Genomic DNA, 21,732 nt, shown 5'->3' on the forward strand with positions numbered 1-21,732 from the left:
AGCATTTGCGCGGCTATATTCATATACATCTGATGAAAAGAGCTTAATTATGGATTATGGCACTCAAAGTGCGGTACGACTGACATACTGTGCTTTTAAATTTAAATGATGTCAAGCAAGGAGCTGTAAACAAAACTTGCATACGTCAACAGTTTTCTTATCAGGGTGTCATCATTTCCACCCTGATAAGAAAATTCAAGAGTTTTGTGTGTGTGTTGCACGAAAAGTCCAAATTTAAAGAAGCACACAAAATCCATCCACAAAACATTTCTAGCATCATCACCGTCATTAAGACATCTGTGTTGCTCAATCATGGTTCAGCATGAAAATGCATTTGTATGGACAAGAAACTGTGCACAGAAAATGTACAGGAACACAACGAACTTGACTTTTTATAAAAGGAATACAGGGTAATTTGTAGCTGGATGAGGCTCAGTCATGGTCAAAATAACCCACTTTATATCCATGTCAAAATGTAGCAACCCAATTACCCAGACAACACTCAGTAATGTCTAAAAAAAGGCCTGTGCACAGACGTGGCTTCTCTCCTGTTTATATTACAATATTATGTTAGACTGAAGCAGAAATAAACCACAAAAAAAACAACTGACTGTCTGAGGCAGGGGCCTGCTTTTATTCTCCACCGCCACACAATGTGATGAGAAGATAGCCAATTGACAGACTGGTGCTCAGACAAAGCATTTTTCTTTCTCTGTTACATGTGCACCAAGCTTAAAGTGTCCGATAACTGCTTGAAGATAAGAGTGAATGTGTTCATGTTTCCTGTCCACACGGCCCCCTGGTGTTCACGCAGAGATACAGCAGAGCAGTGGAAAGAGTTGCAGTTAAAGACGTCGGCAGATTAAGTATGACTCAAGAACTTCAATTATGTGTAAAAAGAAAACAAAAAAAGACCAAAAAAAAAACAACTAAAAAGACTCCCTGGAAGAACAGAGGAGCATCCAAGTCAAAGAAACAGCAATGTGAAGTTTATTTCTGAGAGCATATTGAAATTATGGTGCTAATGATCCTTAAGAGCTGTATAATGTTAAATTGAAGACTACGGCTCTTTGTCAGCAGCTGTATCAGGACAAATGCAGAAAACTCATTTAGATGGATTTGGATTTGACTATTTCTTAAGTACTTGGAGCCAATCAGGAACATCAGGTTGTGAGATGGGGTTGAAAACGCACTGCCTTGAAATGAAACTACTCAAACTAATTGAAAGCCAAAGTCAAACTAAAACGAATCGGTTCTAAGAAATCAGTATGTACCTACATCCTCTGTGTTTATATTTAACATTTGTGTTCACTTGGTCGAACATGAAAATGAAAAACTTGTGTGTTTTTTATTTTTCTGATGTGATAGCTTCTCCAAGTTTAAAATGTTGTAAAACTGACGGCACTAAAAATGGTTCCTAATAAATATGAGAAGTTTAACAGCACAAACAGTTTCAGTTTAACTTTAAATGTCTATTTTTAGTATTTAGTCATGTACATAGTCTACTAAAAGAAAAAGCTCCTCTATTGAGAACAGGGGTCTAAAGTTAGCATTAACCTATATTCCTCTTCTGTTTTTCCCCACATTGTGGTGTACCGCCAGAGTGAACTGGCTCGAGCTTTAATCCCAGCTCTTCAAATACCGCCCCACTTACACCGGTGTAATCCTGACCAGCTCTGCTGCCCTTCACTCCTGCCGCCCCCTGGACTGCTGCAGCAGAGGCATTGTACAATCTATAATCTGCTCTGCCTGCTCTCATCTGTTCCACCAATAACAATAACAACATTGATCCATACAGCTGACATTAACTCGTGTTTTTGACTTGGTTTCCCTTTAAAAATCATCCCCATGCTGGAGTGAAGGACGTCCCTTAAATCCCCACAATTCTCTTATAATTAATTACACATTTTTTTCCATAGCTTTGTACCACATTTTTATGACTGCTGCGGTACTGAAAACAGCTTCTGTTGGACATTAATGCATCTGCAGACCAACTAATTGGTACAAATTATTTGGTTTCAAGTTTACAAAATAAAAAGTTCAAAAGTTTTATAAAACTTTAATACATTTTTCCATTTCCCGTTACGGAAAAAAGACTTAAATTTACTTTTTTTAGGGTTATCATGACTGGAGAAACCTTTATAAACACAGCCTATGACGATCTGGACACAATAACGCCTTCAAAATGCAAATCACACTAGACCAGAACAAAAACAAATGACACCCATTAGGACCATCACATTGCCACTGAGAAACACATTTGAGCAAAGCAAACGTGACTGAGCTGAAATGTGAAATGATGCTTCTATCCAAGTCAGAAAATATTTTCCAAAAGTCAGCTATGATTCAGTATGAACAAGTGTGACTCATAAACTTTCCATAAACGGACACAACCCTTTTCATTTTCTTGCCAACGGTTTTAACAACAAGCCAACTGAAAGTGTTGCCACCAAATAAGATGAAATGTGGGTGTAGAAATGTCAGGAAGGTCCTCGCATTCAAGATCAGTCTCAAAAACAGGAAAACAAGCTCACAACTCTCTAATCATTCACACATTGAAGAGGAGCAGCAGCACGGGAGGATGAAGTACCATCCGCCAATAAAACAGTCTGAATCTGATTCAGCTGTGGACGTGACCTTTCCTGCTCTAGAACTCGTCGTCGGAGCTGAGCAGGAGAGTTTTCTCTGTGTCGCCACGGGCACTGATGGCACTGTGGGCGCGGGTGACGGGCGGCGGCGCGCCCTGCTCCAACGTGGCCTGCTGGGTGTACTGCTGGTAGGCTGGGGAGAAGTTGTGGATGGCGTCCTGGACCATGTCCCCCGGGTTCATGGTCTCCTTCAGGCTGCTGGAGATGCTCTTCATAGGGGCACAGCGGCCTGCAGGAGAAGGACGAGAGAGTTAGAGGTCGCGATGAAAGGTTAAAGAGAGTAAATGGGGGTTTAAGGAAGAGGAAAAGGGTAGAAAAGGACAGTGGAAGAAGAAGAAGAAGAAGGATGTAGAAGTGCTTTAGAAAAGAGAAAAGTAAGAAGAAAAGGAAAAAAATAAAAAGAGGGGGGACATTGAGGGAGGGTGGATTTATGGAGATTTAGGCAGGGATGTGGGAGCAATTCAAATACAGAGCTGAGGTAAGGATGAGAAGGAGGAAGGAAGGGTGAAGAAAAAAGAAAAGGGGGAAAAGAAGAGGGAAGACTTGAGTTGGAAGAGGAGTGATTTAGTAGAAGGAGAAAAGGGTGGGAGAAGAAAAGAAGGGACAAAAAGGAGAGGAACGGGGCATCAATGATTTAGAGGGTGAGACAGTGAGACAAAAGAAGGGGATGGTGAAAGGCAAATCAGGGGGAAAGGAGGAACTGTACAGGGACAGTGGATGTGATTTAGAGAAAGGGAAAGGAGAAAAGGGTTCACTTCCCAGTGATGTAGAAGGATGAAAGACAGGAAGGAACAGGGGAAAAAAGTAAATTAAAAGAAGATGGGAGTGATTTAGGAACAGGAGCAAGACAAAAGAGACTAAAAAGACAGAAAACAGTTGAAGGTAAACAACAAACAAATCATGAAACAAAAAGAACAAAACTCGGAAAGGAGAGAACTAGCTTAAAAACAGCAGCAGCATGAAAGAAAAAGGCGAAGAGGGGGGTTATGGAGGAAACATCGTCAGTGTTTAACCTACCAAACTCTCCATATGTAGGAGCAGGTCCTTTATGACGTAGCAGAGAAGAAAAGAGACAAATAAAGATGGATGTGTAGAAACAGGAAAAGAAAAAAGGGACCCAAACAACAACATGAGGACAGCCAGGAGAGGGTAAAAAGTGATTTTTGGATAATAAAAGAAGGGAAATGAAGGAGAAATTGAGAAACAAAAAGATAATGTTGAAGGCTATTTTAGAAAATTTTAGATTAAGATCAAATGTATTAGTACACATGCAGTAAACTCTGGCGTGGTGTAATCGTCCTCCTTTCTTCCCTCTTCCCCTTCTCACCTCGTGAATCGAGACTCTTGTCCATGTAGACCTTGTATGTGAAAGCGTGGCGAAGAGCCAGCGCCGCGAAAAACATCTCGATGCAAATGATGAAGTTCTGGTAACCAGCAGCCACCGTCCCCTCGCCGACGGACACCTCCTCTGAGTTAATCTGAGGGATGGCCCCGCACTTCTCCAGGATGGCTAGCAACATGCCTGAACACAAATGAGAAGATGGCACTTAATGAAGATAAAACAATCTGTGCATATACATATATAAATAAAGGCATGTGCAGTTTCCCTACCCTGCCAGAAGGAGAGGAAGATAACCGACTTGACCATCAAGAACTTGAGCATGGGGCTGTACGGGCTGAGCAGCTCCCTGGTGGAGAAGTAAAAGAGGAAGAGGGCGTACAGAGACAAGCTAACGGAGATGTTGTAGATGATGGTCACGTACAGGTAACCGCCAGCAACACTGTTGGGAGAGAAGACGTCAGAGGGAACGAGGTTAGTGGTGTTGATTTATAGGTTGGTTTTGTTCTGACTGCTGCTGTTGTAGGTCGTGCTACAAGCCTACATTTCCCATTAGAGATTAATGTCCCCAACTGAAACGATTAAGGATGGAGGTGGTGATCAGTCTGGGACATTCAATTAATCTAAAAATTTATAAAGGAATAATCCACAAGTTCCAGTTTTTGTTTTTTTTTCAGTGGCATCTCTGTTATCAGGTTTCTGCAACATATTCACCCAAACCTGACCTCCTTCCTCTCTCCCTGTTAGCGGCACTTACTTGAAGTCTCCGTCCTTGTACTTTCCGTAGGCTTGCAGGATGACGGTGATGGCGGCCATGAGGGGTTTGACCACGCAGAACTGCAGAGTGGCCTGCTTACAGAACCGCAAGAAGCCGATAGAGTAGGCCTTTCCCCTCAGACAGCACGTACCGTACATACAGCTGGACCTGATGGGACAAAACACCTGTTTCATGTACATTCTGATATTTATGGGGAGTTTACGCGTTGTAGCAGCAAAACAAGGGAAATGTGCACAATAATTGTTTTAAATAAAAAAAAGCATCTGCTAATCCAATGCCTTGTTTTAATGCTGGTAACTGTGGGAATGTGAGACTCACTCAATGGGCTTTCCTCTGATCTCTGCCATGATGGCGCTCTCTCCTCCAAGGTATTCATAGCATAGACTTAGGAAGTTGTAAATCACAAACGCTGGGGAGAAACAAGGAGAGAAAGAGTTGGTTGTTATTATCTCTATGCAGACACTGTTTACTTATTCTAATAATCATAGTAGCCATACAAGAGCAACCAAGATTATTTAGAGGAAACTGGCTTGATTTCTGAATTTTGCAGTCACCTGAAAAACAAGTTTAAATCACTTTCCCCCCCCCAACCGATGTCTATTTTTTATCAGTCATTTTCTATTTATTGGTCTTGCCAAAAAAGAAGTGTGCTCCTTGTGGTGCTATAATAACTGCATTTTAAACCTTCTTTTTGAAAAGACGTTAGCAGACATTTTCACTCACTGTAGAAAAATGTTAATAATAACATTAAGATTGGCTCGCCTTTGTTCAAGTGAGTAAGCTGTGGCAGCGTGACAGTGAGACAGCATGCACAATACCAGGACCCAGAAACTAAAGCAGCTAAATGGAATTCAGCCATCATTCATTTCATTATTTACACATGTGGCATGTCAAAATGTCTTCCTCCATGACTAAATGGTTAGACAGCAGCCTGTTCACTGTATTGCTGCTTAAAGCTACAATCTTCAAATGATTAAATTAATTATTATTTTAACAAATATTTATACTTTATATAGCCAATGTAAAAATAGCTTTAGCAGCATTTGTTATACATTCAAGCAGCACTTGGAAACCTTCTGCAACAACAAACGGCAACTAGAAGCAACTGTGAGGAAACAGTCTGAACAGTGAATTAGTCGGTCACCCACAGACCCACTCTAACACATCACTTCCTGTCACAATTGACATCTGAAAGGAAACATATTGCAGAATCGTGCGTTATTTAAGTGTGACGACTGATTCAAACATTCAAAACCAGCAGCTGACCTTTGATACCGACATTTAATGTTACATTTATACTATTTCAGCAGGACAATGATGCAAATCTGAGGCATGACCTCAATGTCTACAATTGGTTTACACATCATCCCTTGATTCAGTGTTGAAACTTCATACATTTATGTACTCAGGATGATCAGTGTCCAAAATGATCTTCTTTTGTCACCTGACAAAGGGTTGGTCAACTAAACATAACATTCATGCTTAAAATCATTTTAACAAGCCAAAATATTAACATATATTATCTGTTTTTTTAAACAATGTATCAAATAACAGTGTGAAAACACCGTGTCAGTGTTAACTTACACATTATTGTGTGAAGGAATGTCTTTTTCTCCCAAAAAGATCACATCTGCCTTAAATTTGAACTCCTGGATGGAAGCCTGTATGCTCACTTGGAGGACAGAAACAACTTGTCTTACCATGACAGAGCTGAGGTCCATGGGAATTGTACATGGAGACCTCAGACCTGACAATGTCATGGTGTAAGCCGCCAGCACATTCAAAGTCAAACTTATTGACTCTGGGCTGATACATCCCGTGTCTGAGTGCAGACCAGCTGGTACAGAGCACCAGAGTTCATGCTACATATTCTATTTAATGAGGGCAGCGATATGTGGTCTCTGCGCCTGGTAGCTGCAGAGCTGACTACTGGGTTCCTGCTGTATCCAGGGGAGATGGCCCATGACATGCTGAGCTGCATCATAGAAACTCAGTGTCAGCCAGCAGACTTTCTGCTGGGCTGTGATAATGGAACAGGTTACTACTTCCACAGACAGCAGGACAGAGATTTAAGACCCCAGAGCGGTCTGTTTCTGAGACGGGGTTCTACACTCAGGATCCCAGATACGTATGGCTCAAGAGTCTTGATGACCATGACAAACATCACTGATGCAAAGAAACCTTCAGCAGGATCAGAAAAGTTGAATAACTTGATCCTGTGCTTTCAATATCTGGCCTAATTCTGCAAATAATACATGTATCCAGTGTCTTGTATGTTATCTTATTATCAGTCAAAGTAATCCGTTCATAGATGGCTTACTATTTTTGCCCAAAGGTGTAATAATGACCTAAAAAAAACTGCGGCGCGAATACTATAATGTTGTAAAGTCTTTATGGATAATCCTCACACTGTCTTTACAGTATTTTAAGTAAAGGGGACTAAAATAGAGATTTCAGATTGTGCAGACTTTCTTAAATGTGTTTTGAACCCTACTAACCACCACAGTAAAAACACACTACTTAAAACAGCTACACGTAAACAAATGCGATGGATTTAGATTCAATAACATGCTACTGAATATGTAACAAAATCAACAACACAAAGACGACTGAGCAGACAACTGACTCTCAAACGTAATGTACACACTCACACACACACACACACACACAGACTTATGTTTCCATCCCTCTGAGAGCTCTTCACTGGCTTACACAAGCTTAAGCCTACCCATAAATCTTCCCTTCACAATAAACACTTCCTCAAGTTGCAGAAACTTCTTCACGTTCTTGGCGAGAAGCTCAAAGCTTAACTCTCATGAGGACAGAAAGCGCACGCACACACACACGCACACCCGCACACACACGCGCACACACCTATGTGACTGATATTCACCTGACTGTCTCTTGTGGCCAGTGGATTATCTCTCCTCTGTGTTGCTTCAGTGAGAGGGTGATGACGACCAAGAAGCTCACAAAAAACACTGCCAGGCTAATCCTGTTAACACACACACACACACACACTCTCTCTCCCCGTTTGTCTGACATAGGAGCTAAAATAAGGTGAGGGTGTGTGTCAGTTAACTGTGAAAGTGTGAAAATGTGACATATTTTTGGGTGCGTGCCACGGTGTGTGTGGGCGGGAGTTTCAGGACGGTGTGTGTGTCACAACACTGATCTCAAAGCAGCTGCACAGCTGGCAGTGATTCTTGTTACGTCAGCTGTCTGCTGCGGAGTTACTGTATTCTCCTTTTCTCACTCTGACTTTATCTCTACTCCGCCCACACACACTAGAATTACATCGCTGCCTTCTGCGGTCTCCTGTCTGATGTCATGCCTGTTAGACGATACTTAGGTAATAAGATACGATCGTACCAGTTCACTCTGTCTGAGGTAAACACAGGAGGCCAGTGATAAGACCTAGATGATCTGCTCTGAGTAGCTTCCTCTGCTGTTTACCATTACGCTCTTCTCTCCAAGGACCCCCGTAAGCAGGGCCAGTTGCCACAGCGATACAGTAGGCCTACATCCAAGGACAATGGGAACTTTGCAAGCAAGTTCGGTTGAGAGAAACTCATTATCTGCCGCAGCCTTTCTGGTTGGTGAGAAAGATTTGTGAGCGCAGTTGCCATGCAACAGGTCGGTCATCCTTGAGGAAAGTAAACGGGAGAAAGAGGCAAGGCAGAGGAGAAGGAGTGGACAATGATGAGTGGAGGAGGTATGAAGGTTCCTGAAAAAGATTTGGTTTAGAGCGAGTTGGAGGGAGGGAGGATCACGTCAAGAGACGAAGAGAAGTAAAGAGCGCCATCTGTCCAGGGGAGAGAGATGACGATCACAACACTGATGACGCTTCCTGTCAAAAGCAGAACCATACATAGAGTGCCTCAGATCCACATATGAATCCATGCATCAATTAGTTAACACAGGAAGTGCCGCCCGATTAAAAGGGTCACAGTGAGAGGGCTATTTCTATTCTGAACGTCACAACTGACTGGAGGATGAGGAGCGGAGGCAGTCTCCTGCCTTTCCCCACCTTCTGCCGATTCAAGAATTTAAGAATAGAGAGATTATTGAAGCATCAGGCAGCATTTATTCTGTTTGAGTCATTCATCTGCTCAGCAAAGCAGCCAGCTCACCAGCTCCTTCAACTTTTCTGACCGGTCATAAACAATAAAATAAGTCCACATTCTAAAGGAGTCAGGCTACAGTGAGCAGAAAGCCATTGATCCATGTTTACATTGCTCCAGCTAGATTCCAGTCACACTAACTCATCTCAAAACAACATCAAAATCAAAAACAAGCAGGGCAAGATCTGGTGTGACTGTGGTGTTTAAATACTGTAAAATTTTAAGACAAAGAATTACAAAATAGACTGTTGGACCATCACAATTAAACATTTTATTTTAAAAATCCTTCACTGTTACTTCCAGGCTCATTTCAAGCCTCCCAGTCCAACAGTACTGAAGTTTCTCTTAAAATTAGAAATAAAAGATATTATATAATACTATATACTTTTAGTCTTCCATATGCAGAGATGATAATTCATTTTAGTGTTGAAGTTTCTTCTTTGCTGCTACAAGACAATTCAATCTTTTGTGAACAGGTAAATACAGGTTCAGTATGAGACAGAAAAGGCAGGAATCTAATAAGAGTGAGACGGCACTTTGGAAAATAAACAATCACCATGTGGGTTTAATAATCTGTTAAGGATGGACAGACTGTTCATCTCCAGCCTGATTGGAACTGGAAAAGTTGCCCACAATCAGAGGGAAAGGATTTTAAATCAGTCATTTCTTCTCAGTGTTTTATCCTCGAGGGACCCAGGGTGAGAATAAAAACCACTTAACATCTTAATGTTGGTGCCATTTTGTTTTCACTTAAATGTGGAGTGGCTTTGGCTGTGTTTTTTTGGAGCAACCATAATGACATCAGCTTTTGGAAAGAGCCGTTCTTACTGTACCGTCAAAGCAGCTTATCGATTTCTTTGCCCTCGCCCTGCTTGTCTGCTGAATCGGCGGTGTTAAGAAAACTGCATCATCACTACAACCCACAGACTGAGCTCTGCAGGATGAAGACGAAAACATGTCCTTACCCTCATAGCAGTCCCTGACGGTGTCGAAATACACGTAGTACTGGTCGTTGGTGAAAAAGAGGAGGCTGAGCCAAGAGTCGAAGGCGTAGATAGGAACGATGAAGAGGATGCGTACGATGTGGCGCTGCTCTCGAGGGGAGCTGTAGAAACGCAGGTGCATGTAGATCTGGGACAGACAGAAGAGACACTTTATTGACAGACTTAACTTTGAAAATAAGACCTCTTTAAGCAAAGCAGATGTGTCATACATTAAGTTGAAATCTAGAAATTCTGGAAAATGTTTAAGTTTAAAACATCAGTCAGAATAAAACAAAGTGTAAAAGTAACATATTCCATAGTTTGGTGGCATTAGTAAGAAGAGCTGCTGCCCTGTTCTCACTATGGCTGCAGACTGGTGAGCCTGTTTCAACACTTGTGTAGGAAGATGAGACAAGTTAGCCTGGAACAGAGCTCTTTCAAGCTTTAAAAAATATATTCATGTGTCATTATGTGGATACCAATTATTTTACTGTGTATCATTATTGTCTCTCTGCTGCCTTGTCAGTCTGACCTTAACAATCAATACATTGCATTACCTGACCTCAGCTCACAGGAATGTGTGAAAGAGAAAAACTCTATTCTCTTTTTTTTTTTTAAAGCCAGATTTCATACAGGCTTTTCATCCACCCGAATAAAGTTTCACCTCTGTATGTGCGTGTGTTTTCATGCTCTGTATCACAAACACCTGCCGAGGGACGTCATGTTACCAAGCAACCCCTGCTCGTCTCTACGCCTGAGCAGTATGTTTGCAGGATCACGTCACCTACACACACACACACACACACACACACGCACGCACGCACGCACGCACGCCTGCCTGCCTGCCTGCCTGCCTGCCTGCCAAATCAAGTTTACAAATGTCAAATCTCAACATCTGTATCTTCAGCTGAGTAAATAACAAAGTACTGCACGAGTTTAAGTAGAATTAAAGGCCTGATGATTTAACCCCTTCTCCCTCCTTATGCTGTTAAAAAGCGTTTACCTGGTGACAGGTGAGGATAAGTGCGGTCCAGACAAAGAATCCAGAAACAGCCTGCGCCGCGGGAGTCATGAGGAAGATGGGCTGGTCTGGGGTCAGTAGAGGGGCTTCAGGAAGCCATGAGATATTGGGGCCCATCGGGGCTGCCGTTGGTGGCAGGCTGGGCGCTGCGGCCAAAGGAGAGTCCTCTCCCAGTCTCTCTGAGAGCGGCACGTCTCGCCTCCACATCCTCAACACCTGGAAGTGGCACAGAACACAGATGCTGTCACACATATGAACAGTGTTTATTCAAGTTCTAACATGGATAAACACTATTTTCAGATTTTCTAAATCAGGAATGGGATTGGGACGGGACAAGAGTGAAACTCTCCTCCCATGTCACCCTCTAGTGTGTACATATAGAAACCAATGAAACTCCAAACTATGCTGTGACACAATTCAATAACTATGAAAATCCATTTCCACTGATAATCATCAACCTCGAATATAGAGCCCACACTCTGTGTTATCAATGTAATGTGTAATCTGAGGCAGGAAGACAGATAGAGGACAAACACAGATACACTTCAGGTCAATGAGTCAAGGATGTGCGGACACGTGTATCATTTGTACAATGGAGTCTTTTCAATTTTGTGAGTTCCTGCATCTCCCCAAATGCCACTGCCAGATGACATGCCCAAACATCTACTATTCAGCTGTGGTTTTACTGTTGGTGGAGCGAGATAGCAGCATACTGTAAGTAAGTGCAAAGCAAAATGTAATTTAGCTGCAGGCGATCCTGGTATTTTGAGGCGTCATAGATTCGTTCTTCTGTGTCAATTAAAATTTGGGGCAAAACGATGAGATCCTTAAGAAAATGCTGTTTGATTCCCAGGACTGACAACAGAACCTGGCATTTAAAGCTAATGTCCATTTTAATGTGCTCTAAATACCTAGATGTGATGCGTTATGGTCACATTTTCACCAGTTATCCTTTGAAATAAGAAAAACACAGAAACCTAAAATGTTTCATAAATATGTCTGACAAGTGAGGCAAGAATCAACAGCCTGCGGTCTGACCAAATTTAGATGGAGATGAACAAAGATGTTATGTATATCCACCTCCAGCTCCTGAAGACGTGTGGCCAGAAGACACGTTACGTAAGCAGCAGCTTGTCGTGCTCTCAGTTTGTTCTTGTGCAGTTGTCTACAAGACTGAAATTGGGGGGAAAACAGAGACCTTGACGTGACGGAAGTAGAGCGGTGGCTGACGTAAATGCACCTACACATTATTTTGGACGCAAGTAGAGATAATAAATAGCTAAAGAGTGGAACTGTCACTGAATGAGAAAGAGACAGAGGATATCCTTCACTCTGACCTGTCATGTCTCGTCTTCCAGAGCAGCATGGCAACTAAAAGTCACACAGTAAACAATCAGCATGGACAGTGATAGGCTGACATAATGCTATTATACACACACACACACACACACACACACACACACACACACACAACCATTTAGTTTCTAACACTAATAACGTTAAACTCAGGTGGTTGTATGAAATAAGTTGCTTTCACACATTTATATGTGAAATTGAGAGAAGTTATGGTTTTGCTGTTTATTTATGTATGTAACTTGTGTGTGTGTGGTCATTTGTATTAGTTTGCCAGGGATCAGCAAATCCACATGGCAACAAGGACAAGTGAAGGTATCAGCAGCAGCCACACACACACACACACACACACACACACACACAATACCAGCAGTGACAGTGAAATGATGCTGTGCTGAAGCAAAGGGACATCTGTGCGTTGCATTTGAAAGGCGGAAAAAGGTCAGACAATGAGGAATAATACAACAGGGAGGCAGAGGGGTCAGGAATAAAGCAACAGATGGAAAAGGGTGATGGGGGAAGTGTTTGTAATTTATAATAAGTAAATGTATGGGTGACAGCCAGACTGGGTTATCATACTAGCTGAACAACAACAAAAGCAACACTGGGATGTATATTCAGAAATCCATTAAAACATATAGACACTTTGCTTTGCTTTAACATTACTTCCATGACAGTGCTTTTTATTGTACTGCGGGTAAATCTGAGTTAATGTTTGAATGATATGGAAGTGACGCTCAAACTTAAACAAATTAACCGCAAGCAGCAAAGCTTGAAAAGATTTACTTTAGGGAACAACTCACAGATGAACCTGACTGTTAAGTGAGAAAGGTAAATAAGTGTTGTGTAAAGGCAAAGTATTTCTCTATTGGAGGCCAAGCTCACCTGTTCTTAGAGAGGCCGCTGCTTTGAAATCCTCCTCCGCTCCTTCAAACAAACGCCCGACCAGAAATAACCCAGAAACGGCCTTAATTCCTCCTCAGAGCCGCTCCGTTGCTCCCCGGACATCCATGTTGAGCGCTCAGCGGACTACCCCGTCAAGGGCTGCGTCTCCCCCCTCCAAAAAAAAAAACCCCTCGCCTCTAAACTTTGTCGCTAATGTTAAACAACTTCTTTATTCTCCTTTTAGTGCTCCTGTCTGACCATAGCATCGTCTACAAGTCAGTCTTTTCGGAGTTGAAGCTGTAAAACTCCTCTATGCTTTTCTTTCTCCACTCCGTTGACTTCAATCCCTGTCGGATTAAGTGCTGATCACACGAGCTCCGCCCATTCCGCAAGGAGGAACCGCTGCAGCCAATCACACACAGACCTTCATTAATAATCCGGAAAAGGGCAGGGTTTGTTCATTGAACACTGAGCATGCGCGGGTCTATTCTCGGTCCAGCAGCAGCAGTGGAAGTGTGGGTGTTGGACAAAAGGTGAACACTGCTCCAACACACAGTGATGAATTATTTACAACTTCCTGTCCTGTTTAGTCAGAGTGTGTGGGCAACTAATACTCACCATAATAATATTTGCTACTTTTGTTGTGTTGTGCTGAAAATAACTTTAATTTACAAACTAGTTTCAGCTTTGGACATTCAAGGCCTCTTCACAGACGTTTTTTTTATATCAAGGACAAAAGTTAATATTGAGGAAAATTTGGGGGTTTAAAGAAAAAGCTCCACAAACGCTTGATCCTGCATTTCCCATAATGCAACCATTACCACCTTGTAAATGTGAATGTCAAACTCTATGCATCCCCTGATGACATCATTAGGGTTATGTTTATATATATTTATGACTCCGGGGCCACAGAAGACATTATTATTATTTTCACAGGCTAAGCAGAATCAGAATATGCATACTTTGTTGATCCCAGAGGGGGAATTCTTTGTAAAAATCTGGGAATATAAAAATAAATGATAATAAATAAAGTAAATAAAAAGTAAATAAAGCAGTATTGCTCATTACAAGTAAACTGACATTTATGTGTAAAATCAGTGGAGAGTTTCTTTAAGAGAAGTTTACATTCTACAGTTACACACATATTTTACAAGTCTGACTTTGATGCTTTTAACACTAAATATGTTAAATGTTGAGTTACACACTGTACTGACCAGTGAGAATGTTTAGGCCATAATGTAGGGAGATAAAATTGCACATAATTACAATTATATGAATGAATAAGTGATTTCTTTAAATAGTGAGAAACTTCCACAGGGTTTTGTTGGGACACATTAGTCAGAAACTTTTAAGGTAGGTGGGGTCTCCAGTTTCTGTGCTTCTAAAAAAAAAAAACCATCAACCACGAAACCTGAGATTTGCTCCAGCTCTCAGTTCTTTTTAATCAGGCTTTAAAATTTTGTGACACTGCATTTTATTAAGTTAAACTTGGAGCTCTTTTTTCATATCTTGCTCTGCACTGTAGTTTAATTTGTCTTATTTCACTTTTGCTTGTTTAATTTTGTTTTACTCTTTTTTATATCCTATATATGTGTCTCTTCATATCGTCTTGTATTACCTTGTGTTTATTTTATATCTTTTCTAAATGCATTTTATGTCTTATGTAAAGCACTTTGAATTGCCTTTTGAAAGGTGCTATACTATACAAATAAACTTACCCTGCCAAGACAAGCAGATACAATGACTCCACTCTTAAGAAAAGAAACCCAACGCAAACAGTGCAAAACACCATAAAATTTTTGGAACACAACAGCATAAAGTCCCATGAGGTTAATTGTGGTGACACAGCAGAAAAACACATAATTAAAAACTAAATAAACAGGTTGAGAGGCATCCATGTGCCTAGTTGCTGTATATAGTTGTTGTTAATGTTAAAATATTTGTTTATGTAAATTATACTACTTGTTCGTTTTGTCTTTTTTTGTTTCTATTTTCTGTTGTCTGTGTAATTGCTTCTTTGTATTTGAATATGTGTACAACAAAGTATAAAAAAACTGTGATGTTTAGATTACGTCATATAATATAATAAGATAATGCACGTCACTCCCCACCACATTATTCTCTCTTTATCTCCATCATATACAGTTCATGATCTCCACAGTCAAATAAAGACAAAATACCCAAAAAAGAACATCAGAAGTCTGTATAAGCTGTGTATATCTTTATTGATTCAGAAAATATACACAAATATCATAGTAATAAAGTTGAAGCAAGGTAAAGAAATGTACAGGACATCAGACAGCTCATTCCCTCTCATCAGTGATGTGCGTCTGTCCTGACAGGCCCGGGTCAAAACACTCCTTGAAATATTAACAAGAACCTTTCTGTCATTGCCTGCCACTGTGGAAACCAAAACACACGGTTCTGGCAGACTCTAAAGGTTACAGGTAAACGGGTCTTTTTTGCCTCCCTAAGGGCTGTCAGGGAGCAAACAGTACTTTTCTTCTCTCCAGCCCCATCTTTAAACAATCTGTGACATTCTGGAAAAAAAAGATACCACAACACATTTTACATGTATTATAAAACGGGGGGGAAAGCAAATGTAACACCAGCCTTGTTCACCACCAAGATCTTATAACTTTCTCAAGTCTTTTCATACCTGGAGTTACAAGCTGGACTAAGGCTTTATCATATCATACAATCCTCATGACTCTCCCCTCTGTTCTGCACTCGAAGCAGTCTTCAACCTCCTCCTTCTCTTTTCACATTCAATGAGCATGTTTTTCCTATCAAAGGTAAGACAGGAACAAGTGTGCTGAAGAAGAGGATGTTTTAATTTGGGACTAATCCTCAAGTTATACCTCATGGGTAATTCAATTCATCAACAGTTACATTTGCATCCCTCCTTTCCTCACACACCCTATAGCAAAGCTAAAGGCAAAACAAACACTTAAGACAGTAACACACAGACAGACACCGACATGTATTGACAAAAAGCAGCCTTGCTCCCGTCCACAAATCGACTGCAGTGAATGGCCCATTTTCAAGCATTCCCCTGGCTCAATTATTACAGGCCTGGATACACTTTAGTTTTGTGTTCGTCTCCATGGTTGTTTACATATTTATTAATAATCAAGAACACCATAAGCAGCGGATGTAGCTCTCAAACGTTAGCAGGTTTATAGTGGATTTTATTTAAAATTTAATCTCAGGTGTGAACCACATAATAACTGAAATTTAGTCCATTGTGCACCTTGTTTTTTGCAAGTTGAGCCTCTGAGTCAATGGGCAGGTGAATATGAGTGAAGAAGGGGCGGCACCTGTGTGTTGTTTCACCCACCTCCCCCCCTCCGGCCACACCCGAAAAGCAGTACCAACCAGTTCCAGCCAAGAGCGTATTTGTCCCATGGGTTTCTATCATCTCGGTGCTCTTCCTGGTCACCAGTGTTCACACAGCATACCGACAGACACACGGATGGCCTCGATCCCCCCCGTTAAGGGCCTGCAATGCCTCCTCCTGCCCTCCTCCACTCATTCATGTATTCATTCATCCATTTGAAAAGTTCGGGCTACTTGGTACCCTGCAGCTGCTGAACAAAACAACACACAAAAGAAGGAAAAGAAATGTCACTTTTGTGGTTTATGTATGAATAAAACTGCATTGAAGAGCAACATTCACTCTACAGGAAAAATGCCAACTTCTTAATTTACTTTTCACTTTTTCAAAAATGTATTTTTAGAATTGAAGAGAGATTAAAGCAAATGTTACATTTTCCTCATTTTGCTCTGGCTATTTGAGCACAACTTCACTTCTTTGAGTTGCTTCATAATGTGTACAATTTTTTGTTCATCATTACTGCTTTGAATTACTGCTGAATATCAACAATTTCTTTACCTGGATATGGAGGGTGGGAGTTTGTGTGTGTGTGTGACATGTCCATACCACTGCCACTGACCTGCAGGCCGGCCAGGAGGAACTCACTTTGCCAGATGTTCAAACGGCACGCTGACCTGAGTGTGGAGGGAAAGACGAGAAGCTTGAATCAAAGGGAGAAGACAGACATCTGAAAAATACACTGTATTCTGTATGTGGCTGGGGTTTTCCTCACGCAAAGACAAAAAATCTGATGACGGCTCTACTCACAAAGAAAACAAACTGACTAAAGGTGTGGAACAGGAAGAGCAGAAAACCACCACAAAGCCATTTTATTCACTGGTGCAATCAGTGGAAAGCTACTGAATAGAACTGAACTATCAACCACTGTCAAGATCATAAGAAGATAATATGCAAATGTCCCTGTGTTGTCTACATCATAGTTAATTTATGCAAATTCAGAGTGCACAGTGTAAATTGAGATTGTATCTATTTGAATGGGGAACATCTGCTAAACCAAAATATTTCGTTGCATGCAAGATTCTTTGAATAGTGACGTAAAGACAGAGCGCAATCAGTCTGGATATTTAGAATGGCTGCTGACATTACTGCAGGATGCAGACGTGATCGTTACATAGAGGAGCATTGGAGAGAGTCCAATTACAAATTATAAAAGAGGCTTATGGGCACAAGGGGCCCGCCTTGGTGGATTAGTCTATTCTGTGTTTATATTGTGCCAGACTTAAACTGCACAGTAACAAAAACTCTTCACATCAATATCTCGGTAGTGGTAATTATGAGTAGATTATGTTTGAATGGTCCAGTATTTCCAATTTGCCATCATGACTTATGAATTTGTATCAACATGAGTGGCAAACATAACAGATAATCCAGCAATGTCAGCAGTGCAAGGTAATCAAAATCCTTCTGATCCATTTTATTCACAAAAAAAAGCAATTCATGCTGCATAAGAAAAGAGAGCATTATCTGCTGCTGACATTGGCAATGCTAACATATTGATGCTAAACAGGTACAATGTTTCCCATGTTTACCGTCTTAGTTTAGCGTGTTAGTATACTACCATTTTAGCACAGCTGAGGCTGATGGGGATGTGTTTCGTGTTGTAGGTGTTTGGTCATAAAGCAAGGTATTTGACAAATTAAAGAACATACAAATGTGAATTTCAGGGGCACATCCTGGAAAGTCAGGGGATCACCAAAGTCATTAAGATAGCATCTGGGAAACATGAACGTTTGAAACAGCATTAAATCTAAACCATGTCAACTGCACATGCAACATGTGATAAAGGGGACTATAGTGGCCTATGAACAGCCACCTCACTCTGAATGCATTTCCTAATGAATAAGAAAACACTCACCTGAAGCAACTGATGCGCATAAAACATGCAGCAACTCCCTTCACAACAAAGCCTCTCTGAACCTGTAAAGCCATAATCTTCCTACCTGCGACGCAGTGATGCGCGATTGGTCAAGGCGTGCGGTGAGGTCAGAGGAGGAGACGTTGGCGGGGGCCCCGCGGTGGAGCCTCATGGCCACCTTCCTCTCTCGCTCGGCTCTCTCTGCTCTCCCCGCCTGAGGAGACCGGTTACCTGCACACACACAAAGCCTTCATTCTGTTACAGCTGCATCTCACAGTTACTTCCAAACATCTAAAACGACAACCATCATCCTGACCTGACTGCTGGACCCCACGTGTGGCCGGGTTCGAGGGAGCAGCATCTGCCTCGTTCCTGACTCTGTTGGCTGCTGAAGGGTTCGGACCAGGCGGCAAAGCTCGACCTCCAGCTCCTCTCTGGCCTCCTCCTGCTCGCTCCTCTCCCTCTTTTCCCTCCCTCCTCTCCCTCTCTCCATCCTCTGCGTTCCTGCTGGCCCCCTGAAACGCAGAGGAACAATACAGACATGAGCATAACAGAAAAGGCTTTTGAACTTCCGAGCTGGAGCTAGCTCACAAAAGCATGTCGCTCACAGTGGTGTGAATTGTGGAGGAGCCACTCACAAACTTCAGCATGTTCCAGTCAAAGACGTAGTCGTAGGAGAAGCCCTGTCGGTGGAAAAGGTTCCTGAAGAGCTGCCTCAGATATGAGTAGTCTGGCTTGTCATCGAACCGCAGGGAGCGACACAAATTCAGGTAAGTGGAGAACTCAGCTGGGAAACACAAGAGAGAAGGAGAAGTGGCTTTCACGCAAAAACAGGTAAGGTGTTGAACCTTTTTGAAATATTGCAAAAACCTTTAAACTTTCTACTGTTATCAGTATATGTTTCTCTTTCCTTACAGGGGTATCCCTTGCAGAGCACCTCGATTGGGGTGGACATTTTCTTCTCACTGATGCGTTCATACTTCTGCCTCTTGGTGGCAGCCTTGAGCCCCTGCCAGGGCAAAGAGCCCAGGTTGAAGTACATGAGAACGTAGCCCAGAGACTCCAAGTCGTCTCGCCTCGACTGCTCTGTGGTGGAACAGACCAAATGGGGAGAGAGTAAAGAGTGAAATGGAAGAAAAAAAAGGTTTGAAAGAGGAGAAGAAGAAAAGGAAGACGTAGAAGGTGATAGGGGAAGGCAGCTTGTATGCTGTCTTACCAATGCCCAGATGGGTGTTGATAGAGGCGTAGCGGGCGGTGCCGGTAAGGTTCTTATTCTCACGGTAGGGGATGTGCTGGTGCGTTCGGGCATCACGGTATTTCTTGGCCAGGCCAAAGTCGATGATGTAGACCAGGTTGCCCTTCTTGCCGAGCCCCATCAGGAAGTTGTCAGGCTTCACGTCTCTGTGGATGAAGTTCTTGGAGTGGATGTATTCGATCCTACTGATCTGGAACGGAGGGAGAGGGGAACATGATTTAGTTGGGATTAAAGCAGAGTATTAGTGGTCTTGCATGTTGGAGCCAATTAACAAAAGAAATGCAATTCATAAGAGAATAGTTTGAGTTTTTAGGTTTAGTGCCCCGCGTCCTATCATGTCAGTATGCTAAGACAGTCAATATACAGAGACTTGAACATGACTCCTTAAAAGATTGCCCTTAATTGCCCTATAATAAATCAAATGTCATCAAGTGTCCTGAATTATGGGTATGGTTCTTTAATCTATGCTATATACAGAAAAACTGACTGATCTAATGTTTGAAAATACAAAAATTTGAATCTTTCTTTCTTCCGGTTTTCAGATTAGTAAACACTTTGATCTGAACGTCTGGCAAACAGTTACTCCTTTTCAGATAATCGGTTACCTTTACTGCTCTTGATTGGTAGTGTACTGTAACTTGTGACTTTAAAGGTCACAAGTCTCATTGTCCACTGAAATAACATTAGAGGTCATTGGTATGGATCAATAATCCTGTCAGATTGTCTGCAGATATATAGAGGTCATTTTATGTTATGGGACAGTTAAAATCTTAGTTACTGCCACTTAAGAGAAGAGAGAAGAGGAGATAGAGCGATTAGGAAAACAGGTCAAAGTGGCCAAGAGAAAATGGGACAAAAGAACAAATGTGCCAGTGGTAGACTAAAGAATGACACATGAGGGATTAAGGAGGCTCATAAAAGACACCACAGGCTGACCTCTGCGACAAGGATTAGACCGTGTTGCGGAGGAGCTTCCATGTCCTAGATTGGAACTTGCTTTTATAGAGGAGCTGACTGGTGGGAGATAGTGAGTGGATAAGCTTTGTCTCGAGTCAGGAAACGAGCTTCTAGAGGCTTAGATGAGAATTATTCTCCCATTTCAAATCATCCATTTAGTTCTAGTCTAAAAATAGCCACATGCATTTATTGAAATCTGTGTAACTTCCCAGGCTGAGGTCGACATCAGTGCATTATGTGCCATCAAAGGTGCAAATTTAGACAACTGGAATTGCGTATTTGAATGTGTCCATTCTCTATAACCATCACTGTTTATCTGTTGTTTTTTAGCCTTGGGTGCCTTGATTAACCTCTTTATAAAGACTCAGCGAACCCTGATCCAACAGTGCTCTTCAGAGGGCTCTTAAAGTAATTACTTTCTTTGCAGGGACAGTGCGGCAAGTACTGAATCTGAGAAAAAACCCTGATGCACTATTATGTTTTACAGTGTTGACTGGAGTCAGTCAGTCTCTCTCACCATCTGGTCGGCCAGCAGCAGGACTGTTTTCAGACTAAACTTGCGGGAGCAGAAGTTGAACAGGTCCTCCAGACTGGGGCCCAGCAGCTCCATTACCATAACGTTGTAGTCGCCTTCCGCCCCGCACCACTTAATAGACGGGATTCCCACTGTTGGGAGGGGAGGAAGGGGGATCGGAGGGTTGGGAAAAAGAACAGTGCATAATACCACAGGGTTGACACTCTAGGGTAGATACGGATTATTATCCAACTATTTTCATTGATTTTCACAATTTGTACTTGTATTACTACTGCAACTATTGCAGAAGATGGACGTTTACATGACTTATGTGTTTGTAAAATCATTTATCCATTACTTTAAGCAGAGATCTTTTTTGACCATTGATACATTTCCTAAATGTTTTTTGCGCATTCTTTGCCTCTTATTTAATTTGTCTTTATATGACTTTGTTTTACATTGATTGTTGTAAAGCACTTTGTTACCTGTATTGAAAAGTTCTATACAAATAAATTGTGACTTATAATAATAATAGCTTTATTATGATCACTAAAAAAGGACAAGGTGCAGGTGTATTGTTATAATTTGCTATAAATTTGCTAATTTGTTATAATGTACAACAT

General features: G+C 41.6%; 3 protein-coding genes across 4 annotated transcripts in view; all 3 read right to left on the reverse strand.

Moving 5' to 3' along the window:
- Positions 1-607: 607 nt before the first annotated feature.
- On the reverse strand, positions 608-13,490 carry tmem184ba (transmembrane protein 184ba). The gene is made up of 8 exons (XM_046069653.1): positions 13,132-13,490; positions 10,876-11,109; positions 9,855-10,020; positions 5,084-5,174; positions 4,745-4,912; positions 4,260-4,429; positions 3,976-4,170; positions 608-2,877 (listed from the first exon to the last, which is right to left on the reverse strand). Exons 2-8 carry the CDS (start codon positions 11,098-11,100, stop codon positions 2,648-2,650), a joined length of 1,245 nt encoding a protein of 414 aa, XP_045925609.1. The 5' UTR covers positions 11,101-11,109; positions 13,132-13,490; the 3' UTR covers positions 608-2,647.
- Positions 13,491-15,404: 1,914 nt separating this feature from the next.
- On the reverse strand, positions 15,405-21,256 carry LOC123982874 (casein kinase I-like). 2 transcript variants are annotated; one of them, XM_046068804.1, is made up of 10 exons: positions 21,113-21,244; positions 19,600-19,828; positions 19,299-19,469; positions 19,022-19,170; positions 18,700-18,898; positions 18,469-18,614; positions 17,088-17,142; positions 16,510-16,721; positions 15,791-15,917; positions 15,405-15,671 (listed from the first exon to the last, which is right to left on the reverse strand). In XM_046068804.1, the coding sequence occupies exons 1-7, from the start codon at positions 21,209-21,211 to the stop codon at positions 17,110-17,112; spliced, it is 1,026 nt and encodes a 341-aa protein (XP_045924760.1). In that variant the 5' UTR covers positions 21,212-21,244; the 3' UTR covers positions 15,405-15,671; positions 15,791-15,917; positions 16,510-16,721; positions 17,088-17,109. The 2 variants fall into 2 exon arrangements, with proteins under 2 accessions (XP_045924760.1, XP_045924761.1); XM_046068805.1 differs by having other exon boundaries at positions 15,791-16,721; positions 21,113-21,256.
- LOC123983460 (casein kinase I-like) overlaps positions 21,243-21,732 on the reverse strand; it is a 7,674-nt gene continuing 7,184 nt past the window's right edge. The window contains exon 10 of the mRNA XM_046069717.1: positions 21,243-21,334. Coding sequence (XP_045925673.1) covers positions 21,243-21,334 — 92 coding nt within the window. The remainder of the gene's footprint in view (positions 21,335-21,732) is intronic.

This window comes from Micropterus dolomieu, linkage group LG14 (assembly GCF_021292245.1).
Source record: "Micropterus dolomieu isolate WLL.071019.BEF.003 ecotype Adirondacks linkage group LG14, ASM2129224v1, whole genome shotgun sequence".
NCBI lineage: Eukaryota > Metazoa > Chordata > Actinopteri > Centrarchiformes > Centrarchidae > Micropterus > Micropterus dolomieu.